A 21390-nucleotide genomic window follows, 5' to 3' on the forward strand; every position below is an offset into this window, starting at 1 on the left:
TCTGATAGGTTGGCTATTTCTTGGTCACTTAGAGTTATTGGCTCTGGGGCTTTAAGTTCTTCTTGAGCCATGTTTTGGTCTGTTCCCACCTGTTACGTATGAGGAACAGAGCCCTAGGTGTTCACCAGGGCGGGGCAACTCAGTCACTGGGTTGTGATGCTGTGTGTGGAGGCAGGGTCCAAGAGGGGCAATGGCGGTCCCCTCTGATGCTTCCCACCGCTGGGGCCTGCACGGTCTGTCTCACTGCTGGCTCCTTCGCCTGGTTTATCTGCGCACGAATGTGTGGCCGAGGTCAGCCTGCTGTCTTACGCCCTCACTGGATCCACCTGTTGCTACCCCACACCTGGGATCCACCCACAGCTGCTTGCTAGCCTGGGTCAGGAGATGTTTCCTGCCTGACCCCGCTCTGCTGCTGGCTGTGCCCCTTACCTGTCTGGGTGAATGGTTCGTTGTTGTTGGACTTCCATATAATTCAATTTTCTGTGTTTTGGCTGCATTTTTGTTACTGAAACTTTGTTGACTTTAAACTTGGTTGTGAGAGGAGGCACAGTGTTTCCACCTACGCCTCCATCTGGCGGAAGTGTAAGGAGATACTTTCATACTGTGTGAATATCCCATTCCTCATCAAACCTTCACGCACTAGTTTTACCATTCATTGGTCATTCTTGGCAAAGTCAGTTACTGTGCTGGTCGTAAAGTGGTGGTTTCCTAATTCCATCATTCTCTGTGTCTAGTCATTGTTATTCTGCCAGAGGGAAGGGCTATCCTTTTCCTTCTTCCCGTTTGATCATTTATGTCAGGATGGACTTGGGGGTTCTTATTTGATTCCATAAATGATCTGTCTGATAATAAACACATTTTTGTTTTTGATAAATTTGCCCCTCAAGTTGTCTCAGATTTGGTCAGTGGTAGCATCGTGTCCTTTTAACATGTCCCAGTCATTTTTCAGTACTTCCCATTCTTTGTGGCAGTAAGTTCCAGGCCCATCTTCTGTTTTCTTGCCCCCGCCCTGGTATCAAGTATTTCTCCAAAGAGTCTTGGTTTCTTTTACTGGAGAAGGAGAAGTGTTTGCTTCCCTGTCCCAGGTGTTACAATGGAGACAGTCTCATCTCAGAAGAAAGCAGCCGGCCCTCCGCCTGTCAGTTCTCCGGGCAGAGTCACCCGAGAGTGAATGGGCCTTCAGCCCACCCTGCAGCGTGGGACCCCATGCCAGCCCGCTGTTTCCCTGGTTTGGAGAGAAGGCTGCTGAGGAGTCAGGGACCCAAAGCGATAAGTCAGTGATTCTCTTCCTTGGGAGAGCCCAAGGAAAGATAGCCTTCAGCAATGTTCTTTACCACTTTAACGTAGTGATGACTTAAAAAAAAAAAAAAAGTAGAGTTGGGCATCCAAAAACCTCATAAAAATGAAACAAGGTACTATAGTTACATCCCTGTTCTATTAACACGTGTTTGCGTATAATGCTTACGGCACACTCAGCAGCCCAAGGCTTGTTTATGGCAGGTGATTCACAGTAGCATGAAAAGCAAGGCCTGTTCCCAGAGAGACACACTCAAAAAAGACCTTTCTCTTCTGCATCCCATCACCTGCGGTCATGTTTTTATTTGTCAGCCTTGGTGACAAAGCATTCAGGTTGTCCTCGACACTAGGGGCCATCGCCTATTGCTCCTTCAGCTAGACTTACTCCTCACTAGGCAGGCAACAAGATTTTCAGTGTTGATTGCCAGCCCCGTTCTGAGAGTAGGTAGGAATACAAGTACAACACAGCGACACCTGGACTGGGACACTGTCGATGGGGCGGGGGGTGGGGTGCCCTGTTACAGGGAATTCTAAAGTCTCCTATCTGTCAAGTGAGGGTCCTGTCTCTGTCACTGTGGTCAGGGGTTGGCTCTGTCAGAAGCAGCCTGGGCAGGAGATTAAGGGCCGCATGAGATGCACAGACATGGCTCTAACTAGATTGGAGTCCACTGCCTTCAGGTTAAGAGCATCCAACCCTGAGATGAGAAGCTGTGGAGTAAAGCATCTTGCAGGGTTAGAAGTCGTTGGGTCCTTATCAAGCCAGGTGGGTACCGGTGTGGACAGGAGGAGAGAAGAGCTGCCGGCTTGTGCTCGGAAGCATGGGGGTGCTGTCCTACCACGCCCCGCACTCTGATGTCCAGCTGCTCCAGTGCTGGTCAGCAGGGCATGGGCTGTGTTCTTCGAGGGGAACAGAGGCCTGGCTGTAGTCAGTGAGATGACGAGACATGAGACAGAATGGCCTCCAGGTGTTACTTGCACCTGCTCAGGGAGAGACCTGGGGAGAGGGACTCCCCAGCTGCTTTTGTAGTAGTGACCTCCCCAGGGAGAGGAGGCCATGTGGGCTCCCTACGGCAAGGTAAAAACAGGTCTGGCGCCTCACAGAGCCCTGTCACTCAGCAAAGAGGTGGTGAAGACCATGGAGAGCAGGTCACAGAGGGAGGGGGCAATTTTGGGCTTCCCATGCCTGCTGCTCCTGAGCCAAGAGATTCCTGGTCACCACAGAGTGTGACGAGCAGGCTGATTGCATTGCAGGTACCCCGGAGCTCAGCGCTGCTGAGCGGAAGGAGCTGGAGAACAAGCTGAAGGAGCGGGAGGAATTCCTAACTCCCATTTACCATCAGGTGGCCGTGCAGTTTGCTGACTTGCACGACACTCCAGGCCGGATGCAGGAGAAGGGTGTCATTAACGTAAGTACAGTGGTTGCCGCCTCTGACTTGTCAGAGATCTGCAGGCGAGCAAGTGTGTGTCTCCTGCACACAGGCTCACAGAGCTGAATTAAAACAGCTTGTGTAGATCAAACCACTTTCCTTTTTTGAGGAGGGAGAGACTTTTCCCTTTTTCTGTGTCCACTGTCATCCTCAGTTAATGATTTAGGTTGCCGCCTGGACTCCACAGGAGACAAGCTCCATTTTACTGGTGGGAAACTGAGTCATGCGAGCCTCCACCAGGGAGAGCTGCCCAGGCGCTCAGGCTGCAAATTACTAGTGTCAGGGTTCCAGCAGCAGCTGACTCACACTTGATTTGCGTGCGAGTTGTTTGAGCCATTTGCTCAAACCCAGTTCCTCACCGTGGTTGTCTGGGAATTCACAGCCCCTTTCTAGACCATCTTGGCCACGAGTGAGGTTAAGCATGAGCCAGGCCCATCACTGTGCACATGCTGTGGTCTGTAGGACATAGGGGACACATCTGCAGGGGCAGGGAGCTCACAGGCAACTCTTGAGTCTCTGAGCAGCTTGCTGGGTAGTGACTGTTTGTGCCTGTGGAGTTCCCCGAGCTGGTGTTGAGCAGGGATTGGCACTGGGACGACTTACTTTATCCTGTCTGTATACAGGACATCCTGGACTGGAAAACATCTCGCACCTTCTTCTACTGGAGGCTGAGGCGCCTCCTGCTGGAGGACCTGGTCAAGAAGAAAATCCACAACGCCAACCCCGAGCTGACTGATGGCCAGATCCAGGCCATGTTAAGGCGCTGGTTTGTGGAAGTGGAAGGAACGGTGAAGGTAGGTGGGCACCCTCAGAGGAGCCTTCATGCCATACTCCTTACTCCTGCCTGAGGCCTGCAGGGCTGGCCATCTCAGAATCCCCAGGCCTCTTGGGGCAAGAGTGGCGGGGAAGCACAGGCCTGAAACATGTTTCCTCCAATAGTGACAGGCCCGGGATGTCTCTTTGGAAGAGGTAGTAAGGCGTTTTCTGCAACTCATTCCACCACCCAGTTTTTGAGTACCTACTACCAGGTACTGCCTTAGGCCTTGGGGACATGGCAGTTAAAGAGGCAGACAGGGTTCCTACCCAAAAGAGCTCCCCACCTGGAGGGAGAGACAGATGAGTCAGGAGGTCACATGCAACAGTGAGACGTCATAGAGCACAGAGAAAGGACACCTGGCCCACCCTTTGGGAAGGGCGAGGGAGTCTGGGAAGACTTCTAGAAGTGATGGAGCAGAGAGAGATCTGAAAACACAGCAGAATGAACGAGAGGGAGAGGCTGGATTTGGGCGTGTAGAAGGAATGTTCCAGGCAGAAGGAACAGCATGATATATGGTGTGATAGCAAAAGTACCGGGCATTGCAGATGTTCCAGGATGGCTCAGAGGTGGGGAGCGTGCAGGGCAGGGGAAGCCATGTTGAGGGGCTCGAACTTGGTCCTTTGTGAAACTGTAGAGGCACTTCTCGCAGCAGAGACATTGTCTGACCTGTGTGATAGGAAGACTGCTCAGGTCGCTCTGTGGGGTGTGAATTGAAGAAAGCGGGAGCAAGAAGCCAGAGAGGGGAGATGGTCATTTAGGTAGCTGGTACTGTGCCCATGTAAGGGCTTCTGATTTCAAATCTGAGCTGGAAGGACCTGGAAGTTGTGGCTACGGGTGTTCTTGAGCTGATCCCACAGGTGGTGCACCCCACGGAGCTGGTGTCCGCGATGCACTCCAGCCTCTTCCAGAAAGCCTTGCCTGAAGTCTCTGCTGAGCGTTCTCAGGAACTCCAGGGTTTGCCATCAGTTTTAAAGTCAGTGATTCAGAGTCCTTCTAAGACTCACCTTTGTGTTAACTCTGCCCATTTTTTACGACTGAAAAGCTTCTTTGGATAAATATTTCAGATGTGCAGCAGGGGAGTGCAGCCTTATGAGACATTTGGTTCAGGTTAAGGTCAGTCTGTGGCATCATAATTGAGTGAGACAATTTTGTCAGTGGCTACTGGCAGCTTCCACTGGAAGTTGGCATTGAAAGTCACGCAAGTGTAAAATAAGAGGTTGTTCTCCAGTTAAGAGTGGCTGGCTAGGTAAATGGACTGTGCGTGTGGCCAGGAGAGGCCTGCACTGCCTTCCTACCACATTAGTCACTAATGGACATGCACGGCCTCAGTGGGCACAAGGATGAGGAGAAGGAATCGCTTTCCTCCGTGCATGGAGCAAGTGGCTAGGCCCCACAGTTGCCCCCCAGCGTCCTGCGCCTGCGGGACTGTGTCTGGAGGAGGTCATTTCCATCTCGTAATGATGGAGAGATCAGTGGACTGTGTGCAGACAGACTCCTGGCTGGAAATAGGGACAGAAGACGACCTCAGCCCCGTAGCTCAGGAGGAGGCTGTTTCCCTTGCCTTCCCCTAAGCCCTCAGTCCTGGAGAGCAAGGAGAGAAAGGACGGGGATCCTGGAAGGTGGCTTTGAAAGCTCCCTCCGGATTCTGCAGGCTCAGCAGTACCCAGTGCAGTGTGTGTGTGTGGGGGGGGGACGACTTGATAAAATCTGCTGCGCCCTTGAGAGGAAAAAGGGTAGCGATGTTCAGAAGCTGTCCATGCTGCCTCCGAAGCGCTGATGTGGAATCTGCTCAGTGTTTGTCAATGGCATAAAACCTTCGAACCGTCAGTTTTGTCGGTCCCAACAGTAGTAGACCGTGTGCCGGGGCTCTCCAGGGCAAAGGCTGGCTGGGTCTGGACCCTGGCTGTGCTCCAGGAAGTGACCCGCTAACCCTTCCTGTGTTCACTGGCAGGAAAAGACTCTNGGGGGGGGACTTGATAAAATCTGCTGCGCCCTTGAGAGGAGAAAGGGTAGCGATGTTCAGAAGCTGTCCATGCTGCCTCCGAAGCGCTGATGTGGAATCTGCTCAGTGTTTGGCAATGGCATAAAGCCTTCGAACCGTCAGTTTTGTCGGTCCCGACAGTAGTAGACCGTGTGCCGGGGCTCTCCAGGGCAAAGGCTGGCTGGGTCTGGACCCTGGCTGTGCTCCAGGAAGTGACCCGCTAACCCTTCCTGTGTTCACTGGCAGGAAAAGACTCTCAGTGATCAGCATCTAGTATCTGTGCTGGGTGTGTGTGTGTTTTCCTGGAGAATTTGCTTCTTGAATCTTAATCCTGAAGAAAGCGATTCAGAGACCGAAAATTTGAAGACACTGTGATATTACATAAATGAGCAATGTAATTCTTTTATTTTCCTTAGAGCAGCAATTTTTCAACCTTTCATCTCATGGCACACATAAACTAATTACTAAAATTCTGCGGCACACCAAAAATACATATTTTGCCAGTCTGACCAAAAAAAGGTATAATTTTGATTTACAAAAACAATAATGATAATAGTAATTACCTACCCTTTGTGCTGTAAAGTGACTTTTTAAAAATCAGGTGCCCATACTTGTATCTAAGGATTTCTGGTACCAAGAATTACCCAGTAAGTCACAACTCTGTCATGTGACCTATATTACATGGGGCGTTCACGCCGGACGGCCAGTGTTGTGCAGGCCGCTGTCATTTTGTTGACAGTCTAAGGGAAAAGAGGGCAGGGCCCCTGACTAGTCGGCCATGCGTGTCTAAAACAAACTGCAGCGCACCATTTGCAAGCCGCCGCCTCAGAGGAGTCTGCTGCCGTGGTTTCAGGGTCTACCTGAGTCCCTGGGACAGTCCGACTGTAGGAAATAGCTGTATGGTTCATAGTGTCACCGCGGGCAGATGCATCCCTGTGGCTCCCTGAAAAATAAGAATTTAGGTTTAAATTGGGTCAGGTGAATGGACCACTCATTCGTTCATGGGCTGTTTTCTCTTACTTAGATCCAAATAAGAGGTTTGTGGTTTTGCACACCAACTTTTTTCTCCCAGTGGTAGAAGTTGAGGTGGGACTCTGCAGGGAGCCCAGTTCTAATGGTGCTCCATTAGAAAGTTGACTTTTTGGATCCCAACTTTGCCATCTACTGGTGTGGACATAGTATTTAGGCCCCTGTTTCCTCATGTGTAAAGTGGGGATAGTGTTTATTTCACCAAGGTCAGTGAGATTTTTAATGACAGGCTAAGTAAAGTGCAGAGCACAGTGCCTGGCACTCAGTAGACCAAATATGCTGGTTTCTTCTTCCTCTGAGCACAGCTTGTTAGACTGAGAATTAGCCTGATGGATTTGGCAGGAGCATGCTGGTTCTGTGAGCATAGTCGAGTCTCAGTAATGGTCTTTGTTTTGGCTTGCTCTACTGTATCCACAACCTAATATGCCATTGTACATTCTTACTGTCCTGATATCTACCCATTCGCTCTTATTCTGGATTTCCAAATGAGAGGTCAGTGGTGGGGGCCCCTGCAAGGATGAACGAGGAGAAAGAAGCACTGTTGGTAGGGTCATCTGATACCCAGCGTCCCCAAGACCTGGCCTCAAGTTACCTGGAGACAGGTACATACCACACTTCCCATTCAGGGCCAGGGAGGCAGAACCTGAACAGTATTGCTTGGCCCTGCATGGGGCTGAGCCTGGAGTGGCTCCCAGGAGACCCCAGCCCACATGGCTACTTGCTATTGTACCCCAAATCCTCAGGAAAAAAGTCACACTGCTGGAGGTGTCTCCAGGCAGCTTCCAAGGTGAGTCACCTGCAGGGCACATTGATGGGGGCTCAGGGCCAGAAGGCTCTGCCCTGGTCACTCCCCGGCCCTGCAGTACCTTTGAGTAAAGAGAACTTAACAGCTGTCGATGAGTTAGAAATGAAACTTCCCAAACAGGTCATTTAGGTTTTGTAAGACAGACTAATTACTGCACACAATCAGTGAGGCCGAGTGGTGCTGGGGATGCTTACCCACTGATGCAGAGAGAGAGAGAAAGTGTCTGCCAAACGTTACTGTAAGACCACCATTGGGATGTTTAATTATCGATACTTTATTGATTTTAAAATATTCTGATTGGGATGAGTGTCAGGCAGGTGACGTACGGCCCAGGCCTGTGATGAGGCCAGCAGCCCTGCGCTTCATGTGTGTTTAAAATCCACCCTGGGACACCAGGAATAATGAGTCACATTTTCATAATTTTCAGGCCAGAAATGATAATGGCTTTTTTTTTCTGGGAATAGGATTGGCTCATCCTTTGGCTGGCTGGAGTGAGGAGTCTTATAACTCTATTCTCAGAGGGCAGACAAAGGCTGTGGACTCCCCAACCTGGCAGAAGGGATGCTTGCTTTTCCGGGGTGGGGAGGAAGGCAGCCTGCCACAGTGTGTCAAAGCCTCCCACATCTGTCGGGAGAAACCTGCGGCGCTGTGGCTGCTGAGGCTTGTTTGTTCTTGCTAAAAGTGCAGCTGACTCAGATCTGCCACCCCTTCGCCTGCCCCTAGGAGCGATCTAAACTTCCCTGGGGTTTGGCTTGCTGGGTGTCACCCGGCTGCTATACTTTGAACAGCAGGTCATTCATATAAAGACATTTGCAAAGGGGACACTTGAGAGCAACAGTCCTAAAACTTGGACTGCGTTGCTCTGATCCTCCCTGGGAACTTTTTAAATATTTAATTTAAACACCTAGCATATTGTGTGGCTGCAGGAGGGGAAGGCAGAAGAGTTTTCTCTAGAGGGTAGCTGGTTACCAGTGTAGTGTCTGAGCATCGTTAGAAGCAGGCATCTCGTTAGCTAATACATTACACCAATCAAGGAGCATTATCTTAAGCCACAATTAATCTGCTCCCTGGCATATGTTGATAGGAAAGCATCATGCTGTTTCTTAATTAAAAGCAAACGGATTAAAAATGATTAATAAGAGTATTAAATAGTCTCCTAAACGAGAAGCTTTGGGGTTCTTGGGTAAACCTAGTTTTGTTTTTTTTTCCATACGGAAATCCGAGCAATAGTCATTGTTTTAGTTTTTCCTACCCCCAGAGCTCCATAGGTGGGGCGTGTCCCGCAGAGGTCACAGTTACCAGGGAGGGAAATGGAGGTATTGGAGCCAGAGGTATCCATCTGTATGTGTGGTGAGCAGGAGCTGGAATGCACAGGTTAAGACCATGTTGTGGGGAGAGCAGCACCCCCACCCTTGTCCACAGAGATAAGACTTTCCTGCCGTTTAGCCTCAAAGATGTGTCCTGACCCGAGGGTGGGGGAAAGGCTCACTCAGGTCTGCCCCAACCTGGCCACAGGGCCCTGACTGGAGGGCTGACCTCTTTACTAGTGACTAGAGAGGTGGGCAAATTGGGGGGCATATTGCTGATCCTTAATTCTGAGGCTCCTTAGTCCTTTAACTGGGAAGGACTTAAAAATTATTAGAACCCTGACCGGTATGGCTCCACTGGTTGGTGGTGTCCCACAAGGCAGGTCAGGGCACATGCCTGGGTTATGGGTTCGGTCCCTGTCTGGGCACATGTGACAGGCAGCTGATTGATGTTTCTCCTACACATCGAGGTTTCTCTCCCTCTCTTTCTCCCTCCCTTCCCCTGGCTCTAAAAATAAGTAAATAAAATCTTTTTAAAAAATTTGTTAGAAATGCAGAAGTCAGCAACATGACACACAATAAATAACCAGTCACATCTAACTCACCAGCTAAGTTAGAGACAGGACGTGAATCTGAAAAGAATCCATCCTTTTTAAAGGCACAAAGCAGGAAGTTAGAAAGTATCGCAAGGCTGTTCCTCCCACTGCGGTGCCTCCCGAAGGGCGTGTTGGACATGTCTCCCGGGCCGTGGTGGGGCAGGTTCTGAGCCCCAGCCCGAGCCTCCCCGAGTCCCTGATGCACCACCTATTAAATTGCAGCGCCAAACTCATTGTCATTCCAACTTTGACTTCGTTAGCGATAACAGAGAAGGATAGCGCACCTTTAAATGACGAGCTTTGTGTTTAATTACCCAAACAAAATGACATAAATATGAATGAGCCCTAATGGTGGTACTTGGTTTTCCGGAAACCATTAACAAAACGATTCCTAAATGATTTGTAAAGAAAATGAGAGGAGAAGAGCAAGGAGAAGGCTATTAGGTTTCTAACACACTCCTGAATTATTATGTAGTCAACTACCTAGGAAACACTCAGCTAAATGATCTTGAAAAAAGGAGGCAAGAGGGAGTTTTGTTGAGTCCTTCAGGGTTACAGACGCCTTGACCCTGTTGAATACTCTCAGAGAAAGTAAAACAGGTGTCGGACCTGGAGGCTGTCCCCTCCTGGCAGGACTTTCCTTGCATCAGGCAACTCACCCGTGGGGCCTGGCTGGGACCGGAGCCTCGCATTTTTGGCTCTGGGCCTCAGTTCCCGGGAAAGCACACACGATGCTCCTGGCCTGAGGCCCGTGGGCTCCTTATTCTACAAGGTCCACAGTCACAGAGCACTGTGAGCTCGTGTTCTGCCCTGAGCGAGAGTGCGGAGTGAGCCCTCCAGGTGGCGAACACTCAGGGTGTCCACCTGGCCCCGGGGCCTGACCGGGGTTCGTCCGTTGGCAGGCCTACGTTTGGGACAACAACAAGGACCTGGTGGAGTGGCTGGAGAAGCAGCTGACGGAGGAGGACGGGGTTCGCTCGGTCATAGAGGAAAACATCAAGTATATCAGCAGAGACTACGTCCTCAAGCAGATCCGCAGGTGAGACCGCAGTGGGGGGCCCCTAGGAGAGGTGGGGTTCACTTCTCCGGAAGGAAAAATGTAAAAACAAGTCTCGAGATGATGGCGGTGCCACACAGTCTCTGCAGTCTCGTTCTGTCGGAGACCACCTGGTTGACCCACAGGTAAAAGCAGAGCCCTGAAGTGCAGCTCCTCCTCAGCCTCTGGTCCCCCGGGGCACCGAGCCACCTCAGCTAGATGAAGACTCAGTTCTCTGTGCCCAACTATTATCTCCGATCACAGATACCGCAGCTGGACGAACGGTCCTGGGAGGAGAGCCCATGGCGCGCAGTTCCCGGGGGACCGCCTGCCCGCCTCCCCGGCACAGTTAGCAGTCTCCTTCTGGGGTGCCAGGCTTCTTCAGAGCAGTGGGGTGCAGACGGAGGACATTTCTTAAAAGCCTCTTATTTGGAAACATTTTATTTACAGAAAAGCTGCAAAACTAAAAACAGTACAAAGCACAAATCCACTTTATGTTTTACTACACCTGCTTTAGCGTTGGTGAGTGTCCAGCCCGTTTGTGGGGTGTCCCCTCGTGATTGGACTCGGATCATCTGTGCTCAGCCAGACCAGTCCATACGTGGTGTGGTAGCCTGCACGGGGGTCCCACATCTGGAAACGCACAACGCCATCTGCCCCTGTGGGGGTTAGTTTTGATCAGCTAAGCTGGTCGAGGTGTGACTCAGTTTCTCCAGGGTGTAATCACTGGTTTTCCCCCTTGTGTGCAGTAAGCGGTCTGTGAGGAGACACTTGAAGGCCATGCAAACACCCTGTTCCTCACCAGAATTCTCACCTGGATTTAGCATCCTGGGTGACTTGGCTTGCTCGGTTCTGCTGTAAGCAGGAGTCCTCTCTCCTCCATTCATTTGTATATCATTATTCAATATATATTCCATATGTATTTCTATTTTTTAAATACTTTTTAGTTCATTATTATACTTATTTTGATGCCACAGATTTAGACAGTGGGCACACCTTCATGCTGGCCCCACCATCTTTGTGATACGCCCCCCTCGGTTTGGGTGGTGGTGTTTGAAGAACTTCCTCACCTTTTCACATAGCATAATGTCTCAGGGTTACCTTGCTGCCTGCTCGGCTGCTGGGGACAGTTTTCAGGGAGGAAAACAAATCCACTGAGGTGCTGACTGGCATGTCCGCAGCGAGCTCTGCTAGCACGTGCAGGGGCCGTTCTCGGCCGCCCTCATCTAGATGCCGCTGCCTCTCTCTCTCCTTCACCCTCCCACATCTTCCTCTCCAGCTTGGTCCAGGACAACCCAGAGGTCGCCATGGATTCCATCGTCCACATGACCCAGCACATCTCCCCCACGCAGCGAGCGGAAGTCGTCCGGATCCTTTCCACGATGGACTCCCCTTCCACGTAGGGGGGCGGGGCTTCCTGCTCACCCTGCCCTGCCTCCCGGAGAAGGGCTGGAGCTGCCTTTTACCACTGAGCCCACTGAGGAGAAGGCACAGGAGACCCAGCACTGGAATCAAAGTGGCGTTTTGCTTCCCCTCAAATGCTTTCAGATTCTGCATGACATACCAGGAATCAGGGTCGCGCAGCTCTGCATCGGTCACATCTACCCAGTCTGTGCAGTATTTATTACCCTGGCTGGGAGGACAGTCCTCTCCCTGTACACACCTGAGAAGGCAATGAAGGGTACACCGTACCACGAGGTCTTCCTACACCAGAGCAGGGCCGCCCCCTCCTCTCCTCCAGCGTCATGGTCCCAGCCCAGGGACGTGCCAGGCAGTCAGTGCCCACCCTGTCCCCAGTCCTATGAGCCTGCAGCACAGGTAGCAGGGGAGGGCTGGGCTGGGGGCGGGGGAAAGCCTCGAGTCCGTGGCTTCTTTACCCCACGTTCAGCCTGGTACACACTGGGCACTGGAGAGGACTCATTCCCAGTCTGAGCACATTAAGGTACCTATTTATGAAGAAAAATAGACTACAGAATCTGCAAATTCTGTGGAAACTCAAAGGTGAGGGCAAAAGCATGGTCCTAGGAGCGGGGAAAGAACATAGACCAAGTCACTGTTGCAGATTAGGGGCCTCAACCTTGAATTCAATTCTCTTAGAATCGATGGAAAGACGGCGACCTACACTACCCTGCATGGCACTGCTGGACCAGCCAGGGCCAGGGTGTGGGAGGCCCCAACCTCCGCCCAGGGCCCACAGGCAGTGCTGGGGCCGAGCTGGCAGAGGCTGCGTGGCACCAGAGGGGGGGGGCGCTGTCCTCTCTGTAGCTGGTGGAAAGTAGTTAATGGTGTCGCGGGGATAGGAGGCAAACAGTCTCTTTTAGGACATGGGAGGTTGTTGCTATTGAGCCTGGAGCTCTGATAGTCACAAGAAGTCAATAGTGCCTGCACAGTCGCTCGTCTGTCTCCAGGGCAACTCCCCTAGAGTCTGCAGTCCTCCTCCCGGCGGGCCTACTGTCTTCTTGGGATGTGCACCCGCAACAGGTGCAGTAGGGCTCCCCACAGCTGCTGACAGGAGCTCTGGTGACATGTGTGCTCTCAGCACCAGGATCACAGAATCCATGTGACCTTACGATTACCTACGACTCCCTCATGGTGCTGCTGTCTCTCTTCCAGGCTCGCTGGTCCCTCCCCGGCCAGCAGCAGGGCCTCTTCATGGGTGGTGGAAAGCATTTGTTTAGTTCCAACCACCAGTTTAGTCAAGGAAAGAGCTTACTGATTCCCCCAAAGCAAGAGTGGCAGGTGGTCGGGGCTGGTGGAGCATCCGGTTCCCACAGTGCAGCTGATTGCCTTTGTCACTGACGACCAAGGAGGAAATCACCAGGACATTGGAGAAGCACTGGTATGAATACTGGTGTACAAGCTGCAATTTTGAGCCTTAACCCTGTAGCTCACACACAAGAGTGAGCTGCACGTCTCCTTCTTTGGGAACCGTTTGTGCAGACGGGCACTGTGTGGCCAGATGCGGCCCTGCCCGCCCCCAGGAGCTCAGCCTCGGCCAGGGCTGCCCTGCTTCAAGGTATGAGTGTTTGGCACCATCGGAGAAGGACGGGAAAAGGTCTGGGGTGATTTCCAGTCCACAAAGAAGCCTCTACTGTTGCTAACTCACTAAAGCCAGTAAGAATTGACTTCCTCTTGGCCCAGACTGGCCCTCTACACTTTCCTGCAGTAAATACAACTCCCCGCACCGACGGCCGCTACAAAGTCCCAGACGCCCCGGCTGGCTGGTCCCTGCCTGTGCCTGCCCCCGCATTCCTTCAGAGGCGGGCTATGCTCCTTTACCTCTCCCCACTCCGTCCACCAAATTGTGAAACACTAAACAAATCCGTTTCCTCTCCAGAGCCCTGTAATGCCTGTTCCTCCATCTCCAGAGCACCTCACATGAAGTCTTACCCTGTACAAGGACTTGCACATGGAGAAGTCAGAAGGAGCCCCAGAACTCGGTGGTCTGGTATCGCCGCAGCCCATTACGCGCACAGGGTCCCTGAGGCAGGGGGAGTGTAAGGGACGTATTGACCAAGACCCGCGAAGCTGGGATCGCGTGTCATCTGTTCACCTCGTTCACAAAGCAGCCTTCACTTATCTCTGTGAGAATTCGATGGACACATACCCTGACGAGCAAGGAGCTCCAGTCGGATGTATTTCTTTCTCATTTTGTTGAATAAACCCCACCTTTGTAGAAGAGTCGCTGTTGGTCATTTCAGCCCCTGCACAGCCACTGGTTCTTGATCCCCTGGGGGCAGCGGCGCCTCTGGCCCCAGCAGGGGGGGTGCCCCTGCTCCCTGCTGAAAGCAGAACTGTTGTCATGACAGAATGGGACATGCTGCTTCTGCAAAGTGACATTGTTCAGCTGCCTGGTGGCTTCTCGGATACGCACACCTGTGATGGCCTGGGCAGTTCCACAAGTATTCTTAAGGTGGACATGAAGATTTGAACCTCCTGGTCTGCACGATGTTGTGGGGTTTCCCAAGTCAAGTGACGAGGGCACCTCAGGCCACTTTCCCTGAGAGGTTTTAGATTCCCTTAATAATTTGGCTACTTAATGGGTGTTGAATGCCAACTTTTGGTACCAAAAAACACTGGGCAGGAAACTCATGAGTGTGTGCCTTTAACCCTCTGCCTCAGTTTCTCTCTATGAATCCATGTGACTGAAAAAAGAAAAAACGTCAGTCCCTAAACAGGTGCAAAGAAAGGCAGAGGCCCAACAAGAGCTGGGCAGGAAACACGGACCCTTACTGACGGTCCAGCTCCGTGCTGAGTCTGTCTCTTTGCGACGTGTAGCAAAGCAAAGGGTGGCTTTTTCTAAAGTGAAAGAAAAGGACACATACAATCAGTGGGAATCACCTAAGCTAGATGTTCTAGAACGGGGAGTAAGGAGGGAGACTGGGGAGCCAGGGGAGCCCGCTGCTCCGCCTCCAGCTGCTGCACTCCACCCGCAGCGGCCCCGGCACAGGCCTGAAGCTGTCCGTGCTCCTAGGGAAGGTGGGCAGGACGAACGGGAAAAGATTTCGCCTCTGCCTCTGGGAACTTGCCTGATACATCTAGTGCTTTCCTCTGGTGGGGAGCAATATTTCCTTCAGTCTTTTTAATAAAAGAAAATTTTAAGCTTCCATTGATACTACGTTGGGGTAATAAGGGAAAGATTGAACAGCGAGGGTTGTGTGGTCTGATCCAGGGCCCACCTGTATCTCCCCGACTGGAAAACAAGAGCCCGGTGGTGAACGCAGGGGCCTCTGACTGCGAGGCCGGGAGCGCGCTGAGCTGGGAGGTGGGCCTGCCCCAGTCCACACGGCGAGGCGGTGGTGAGTGGTGCCCACAGGGGCTGAAGCCTACTTATTGTCTGAGTGGAGAGTAAGGCAGGGTCTCCCAAGATAGGGCACCAGCATGTGCAAAGTTATTCAGGGGACACTAGGAATGCCCGATGGGCAAAGCACAGGAAGAAGGCAGACAGTGAAATCTGAAAAAGCAAGTAGGCAACTCTGACGATCGGTCAGCGCTGGGCCACGAAACAGGTATGTCCTGGAGAGAATGGGACACCTTGGATGGTTTGGGGACAGGGGAAGCCTGGATAAAAAGGTTTAGAAAGCAGCCAAGTTGAGTAAAAAGAGCACACAGCCGTGGAGACCGAGAAATCCACCTCCAGGCTCAGTGCCACGTGCCTCTGTGCCCGAGGAGGAGAGCTCACCCAGCCCAGGCCACCCCGGTGGGCGCGGGCGGAATGGCGGCGGCCCCTCAGTGCCCCAGAAACCCCGCATGCCGCAGGCGGCAGGGGCTCGCCGTGCCGTTCTGTCTTCCAGAAGGTGGCGGTTTTACCAACCAAGCAGCAGCACTGGCTGTCACATGCTGGGCAACGCACCAGTGGGCAGTTAGTGTTGGGTTGACCAAAAAGTCTGTTGAGTTTTTTCTGTTTGGTGGCTCTAGTTGTACTTAGTTGTCTTTAACTTCATTTGAAACAATTTTGTTAGCTATATTGTGACAGCTGTCATATCAGCATGCATTTTTTAAAAATTGGTGAATTTTTGTGCAGCCATTTTAATATTGAAGATGGAGGAAAATACGCAACATTTTTGGCATATTATGCTTTGTTATTTCAAGAAAGATAAAAACACAACTGAAATGCCAAAAAAGGATTTGTGCAGTGTATGGAGAAGGTGCTGTGACTGATAGAACATGTCAAAAGTGGTTTGCAGAGTTTCTTGGTACTATAGACATTTTGGCCAAATAATTCTTTACAGTGGGGCTGTGTTATGCTTTGGGAGATGTTTAGCAGCACCTCTGACCTCTACCCACCAGAAGCCAATAGAGGGAGAGAGCCGACATACTCAAAACATCCAAATCAATAAAGTTATTGGTGAGAATGAAAAATCTTTTATTGTACGGAAAAAAACATGTGGATTTTTTGGCCAACCCAATAACAATAAATAATGGGAATGGGACATCTCCCAAAACATCGGACCCCTGTGGCGGGCAGAGGGGCAGAGCGATGATGGAGCCTTAGCGCTGAGAGGACTTGGTCCGGCCGGAGGGCTCAGCCCATCAGCGACTGTGGGAGATGAGGCAGACTGTTCTCGGCAGGGGTTGGTGATGAGCCTAACCCCAAAGGTTGTAATTCAGTGACTGGCCTTCTGGAGTTAGCAGGAAGGACAGGGAATGAGGACAGACAGAAACCACCAAAGAGGAACAGGCCCCGAGTCAGGGAAAGGTTTCCAACACCACTGCCCACATGAGCAGGTACCCTCATGGCCACCCCAAGAGCGTGGATTCTGTGGGAAGCCTGAACTGGGTTCAGATATGGTCCCTCAGTCCTGCTCTTTGGCAGCCCCTGACCCCTAAAGTATTAAATGTGAATGACAAGGACCTCCAAGTGGCTTTTTGAAAATTACCTAAATTAGTTCATATGGACCAATTAGTGGGCGTTGGTAACATTTTCAAATGTCAGATTCCTCCATACCCTGTTCCTTCCTTGTGCTCTCAAGGTAGGGGACCCGCATCACTCAAGACAGCCTTCCTTGTAGAGCATTTTCAGAGAAACATCCCCTTACAAAAGCAGGTCTAGGGACTGTCACTGGGCATTGAGTCACATGGACACTTAAGCAAAAGGGTCGCTGGGGAGTGCTGTAGTTCCACTGTCTGTGCACCCCACTTCCAAACATACATTGAGATCCCAACGTCAGCAAGTGCTGTGTTAGAAGGTGGGGACTTTGAGAGATGCTTTAAGTCATGAGGATGGAATTAGTGCCTTATAAAGGGGTCCTGAGAGATCCCGTTGCATCACGTGGAGACGCAAGTCTACCACCGGAAGGAAACCCCCGCCCACCCTGATCTCTGGCCTCCAGAACTGTGAGGAATAAATCTCTGTTTATAAACTACCCAGTCTGTGGTGTCTTGTTCTGACAGCCCAAATGGACCGACAAAAACTTGGGCCGGGAGTGAGGTACTGCTGTAACAAACCTAAAAATGTGCAAGCGGCTGGGAACAGAAGGGATGTACCTCCACATAATAAAGGCCATATGTGGCAAGCCCATAGCTAACATCAAACTGAACAGTGTAAGGCTGGAAGATCAGAAGTAAGACAAGGATGCCCACTCTTATTTAATACTTTATTTATTTACTTTTAGAGGGGAAGGGAAAGAGGGAGAGAAACATCAATGTGTGGTTGCCTCTCACGTGCCCCCTAGTGGGGATGCCTGCAACCCTGGCACGTGCCCTGACCGGGAATCAAACCAGCGACCCTGTGGTTCACAGGCAGGTGCTCAATCCACTGAGCCACACCAGCCAGGAGGATGCCCACTGTTACTAAATATAGAAGTCCTAGCCAGAGCAATCAGGCCAGAAAGAAAGAAAAGACATCCATCCACACTGGAAAGGAAGAAATAAAACACTCCATTTGCAAATGGCATGATATACATAGAAAACTCTAAAGTCTCCATAAAAAAAAAAACTATTAGAGCTAATGAATGAATTTAGTAAAGTGGCAGGATACAAAAGTAGTATATTATACAAAAGTCAGTTAAGTTTCTATACACTACCAATGAACTATCAGAGAAATTAAGAAACTCCCATTTATAATTCAAAAGGAATAAAACATCTAGGTATAATAAAGTTTACCAAGGAGGTCAAAGGTCTATACACTGAAAATTATAAGACATTATAAGATGAAAGAAACTGGAGAAGGCACAAATAAATAGATACTCCATGCTCATGGGTTGGAAGAATTAATATTGTTAAAATGTCCACAGCACCCCAAACAATCTACAGATTCAATACAATCTATCAAAATCCCAATAACATTTTTCACAGAAGGAAAAACTATCTTAAAATTAGTATGGAACCACAAAAGACCCTGAATAACCAAAACAATCTTTAAAAAGAAGAACAAGGCTGGAGGCATCATACTTTCTGATTTCAAAGTATATTTCAAAGCTTTAGTCATCAAACCAGTATGGTACTGGCACAAGAACAGACACATAGATCAATGGACCATAATGGAGACCCCAGAAATAACCCCATACATACATGGACAATGAATTTAAAACAAAGGAGCTGGAAATAATACAATGAGAAAAGAACAGTCTCTCTAATGAATGGTGCTGGGAAGACTGGACAGCCGCATGCAAGAAAATGAAACTAGACCCTTATCTTACACCATACACAAAAAATCAACTTAAGATGGAATTAAAAACTTGAACCTGAAAGTAATACCTGAAACCATAAAACTCCCTAAAAGAAAACAGGGTTTCAGCTCCTTGACATCAGTCTTGGAGATGATTTTTTGGATTTGACCCAAAAGCAAAGGCAACAAAAGCAGAAATAAATGAGTGAGACTACATCAAACTAAACAGCTTCTGCACAGCAAAGGAAGAAATCAATAAGATGAATAAAAATGCAATGAACAGAATGGGAGGAAGTATTTGCAAGTTATATATTTGATCAAGGTAATATCCAATATATAAATAACTCATAACAATAGCCAAAAAAAAAAATCTGATCCAAAAAAGGTCAGAGGAACTGAGTAGACATTTTCCCCAAAGACAAACGAATGGCCATAAAAGCTCCGAGGATAAGAAAAGGTGCTGGACACCCCTAATCATCAAAGAAATGCAAATCAAAACCACAGTGAGGTATCCGCCCACACCTGTTCGAATGGCTGTCATCAAAAGGACAAGAGAAAGGTGTTGGTGAGGATGTGGAGAAAAGGGAACCCTTGTGCACTGTGGGTAGGAATGTAAGTTGGTGCAGCCACTGTGTGAAACAGTATGGATGTTCCTCAAAAACTTAAAAATAGTGCTACTAAATGGCCCAACAATCCCACTTCTGGGCATATCCATCTGAAGGAAATGAAAGCAGGGCATCGAAGATGCAGCTGCATTCCCCTGTTCTTCACGACAGCCAAGGCATGAAGGCAGCCTAAGTGTCCATCAGTGAAGGAGTGGATTAAGATGTGGTGTACAGGCACAATGGAACATAATTCAAGCATGGGAAAGAAGGAAATCCTGCTATTGGTGACAACGATGATGGACCTTGAAGGCATTATGCTTTGTGAAATAAGCCAGAGAACGACAAGTACAGCCTGGTATCACTCGTATGTGGGGTCTTTAAAAAACCAAAAAGTCGGACTCATTGACACAGAGTGGGAAAGTGGTTTCCGGGGCCTAGAGGAGGGTGTGGAAGACACAGGAAAGGTGGTGAGAGAATGCAGACCTTCAGCTCTGGGATGAATGAGGTCCGAGGGTCTGTGTGTGTCATGGTGACTGTAGTTGACAGCACTGTCTTACGCTGTGTCATAAAATTAAATTTGCCAGGCGAGTAGAACTTAAGTGATCACACACACACACACACACAAAAGGCTAACTGTGTGAGCTGGTGGAGGTGTTAGCCATCTGAGGGAATCTTTTCAGTCTATGGCAAATCGCCATGACGCATACTTTAAATATCGTGCAATTTTATATGTCAGTTATACCTCAGCTAGGCTGAATGGATACCAGGAGTGAGGAGCAGTTATAATAAACTGAAAATGTGGAAGCAGCGTTGGAACTGGGTGGTGGGCACAGGCCAGAAGAGTGGAGGTCCCTGCTAGAAAAAGCCTACATCGCCATGAACTGAACCTTAAAAGGTGATTTGGGTGAGGGCTCAGAAGAGGAGGCTGTGGAGGAAGCTCTGTCTCCTTAAGAATACCTAGGCGGTCTGTGCTCAGTATGTTGGTAGGTATGCGGACAGCGAAGTCCATTCCGATGGGGGCTCAGACGGAAACAAGGAGCATGTGGTTGGAAACTGGGGAAAGGCGATCTTTGTCACATAGCGGCAAGGAACTTGGCTGACTTGTGTTCCTCTCTTAAGGTAGAACTTGTGAGCAATGAAATTAGATATTTGACTGGAGCTATTTCTAAGCAAAGAATGGAAGGCGCAGGCAGCCTAGCTTCTCTCCTACGCTTGTAGTAAAATGTGAGAAGAGAGCAATGGCTTAGAGAAATAATTGTTCAAAAGGGAAGCAGACATTGAAAATTTGGGAAATTCTCGGTCTACCCATGTTGCAAATGAGAAAGCGTGTGCAGAAGAGGACACTCAGGGAGTGGCCAAGCGATGGGTGTGAACCGTGGATTCCATCAGCAGCAAAATATCCTATTTGGACTTAAGTGAAGAAGACCGGAAAGGAGGGAGGGAGGGAAGAAGGGAACTTCTTAGGTTTTACTGGACCATAGAGCTATTCAGCTTCTCTAATGCTCTACTCTTCAAGACAAGGGAAAGAGGACCCCACGGGCAATTCAGAGGTCCTCGGAGCTGCCTCAGTTTCAAAAGGGGGCATTGCCTGGGTTTTGTTAGGCCAGATGGCCCCCACCCACAACTGTGGGGCCCAGACTCCTATCCACAGCCATGGGCGCAGGGCCCTCCCGACGCCTCCCAGACTGGGAGTGCCACTGGTGTCTGATTCCAGCCCAGGAGAGCTGCGGTGAGCACTGTGCTCAGCAAAGCCACACGGGCAGGTACACACACCCCAGGAGGTCCAGCGTGTCCAAAACACAAGACCTCCACTACAGTGTCCAGAGGATGGGACCCCCCCCCACCCCAAAGAGCAGAGCATTGAATTAAAGATTATTCTCTGCCTTAAGATTTAACGTTTGCCTTGTTGGGTTCTGGACTTGCTGGGGGACTGCCACCCCTTCCCTCCCTCCTGTGCTCTCCTTTGGGATGGGATCACCCATCCTGTGGCTGCCCCACCGTGGTGTTTGGGAAGCATATAACTTGTTTGATTTCACAGGTCCGTGGATGGAAGGGGATTTGCCTCCGGGTGAATTCTACCCTGCATGTCATCCATTTCTGACTTAGATGAGATTTCCAAGAGATTTCAGCCTTTAGACTTTGAAGTAGTTGCTGGAATGAGTTAAGACTTTGGGGGCTGTTGGGATGGACTGAATGTATTTTCCATCCAACAAGGACATGAATTTTGGCGGGGAGCAGAGGTAGAATACTGTGGTCTGAATATGCCCCTTCCCAATTCATACGTGGAAATTCTAACCCCCACAGGTGATGGTTTTAGTAGCTGGGGCTTTGGGAGATGCTCAAGCTGTGAGAATGGAGCTCTCACGAATAGGATTAGTGCC

At 50.1% G+C, this 21390-nt stretch overlaps 1 protein-coding gene and 1 long non-coding RNA gene across 6 annotated transcripts in view; both read left to right on the plus strand.

Moving 5' to 3' along the window:
• The window catches only part of ACACA (acetyl-CoA carboxylase alpha), a 229585-nt gene extending 215610 nt beyond the window's left edge, over positions 1-13975 (plus strand). For all 5 annotated transcript variants that reach the window (XM_037070311.1, XM_037070313.1, XM_037070309.1 and 2 more), the window contains 4 exons: positions 2548-2702; positions 3347-3517; positions 10161-10297; positions 11574-13975. In XM_037070311.1, coding sequence (XP_036926206.1) covers positions 2548-2702; positions 3347-3517; positions 10161-10297; positions 11574-11697 — 587 coding nt within the window. In that variant the 3' untranslated portion in view covers positions 11698-13975. The remainder of the gene's footprint in view (positions 1-2547; positions 2703-3346; positions 3518-10160; positions 10298-11573) is intronic.
• A 1992-nt stretch (positions 13976-15967) lies between these two features.
• LOC119003758 (uncharacterized) lies at positions 15968-16454 on the plus strand. The gene is made up of 2 exons (XR_005070020.1): positions 15968-16355; positions 16406-16454. It is a non-coding gene; the product is annotated as an uncharacterized LOC119003758 (long non-coding RNA).
• The last annotated feature ends 4936 nt before the right edge of the window (positions 16455-21390 follow it).

Source organism: Sturnira hondurensis, unplaced genomic scaffold (assembly GCF_014824575.4).
Source record: "Sturnira hondurensis isolate 20B ecotype Veracruz unplaced genomic scaffold, ASM1482457v3 Scaffold0018728, whole genome shotgun sequence".
Classification (NCBI taxonomy): domain Eukaryota; kingdom Metazoa; phylum Chordata; class Mammalia; order Chiroptera; family Phyllostomidae; genus Sturnira; species Sturnira hondurensis.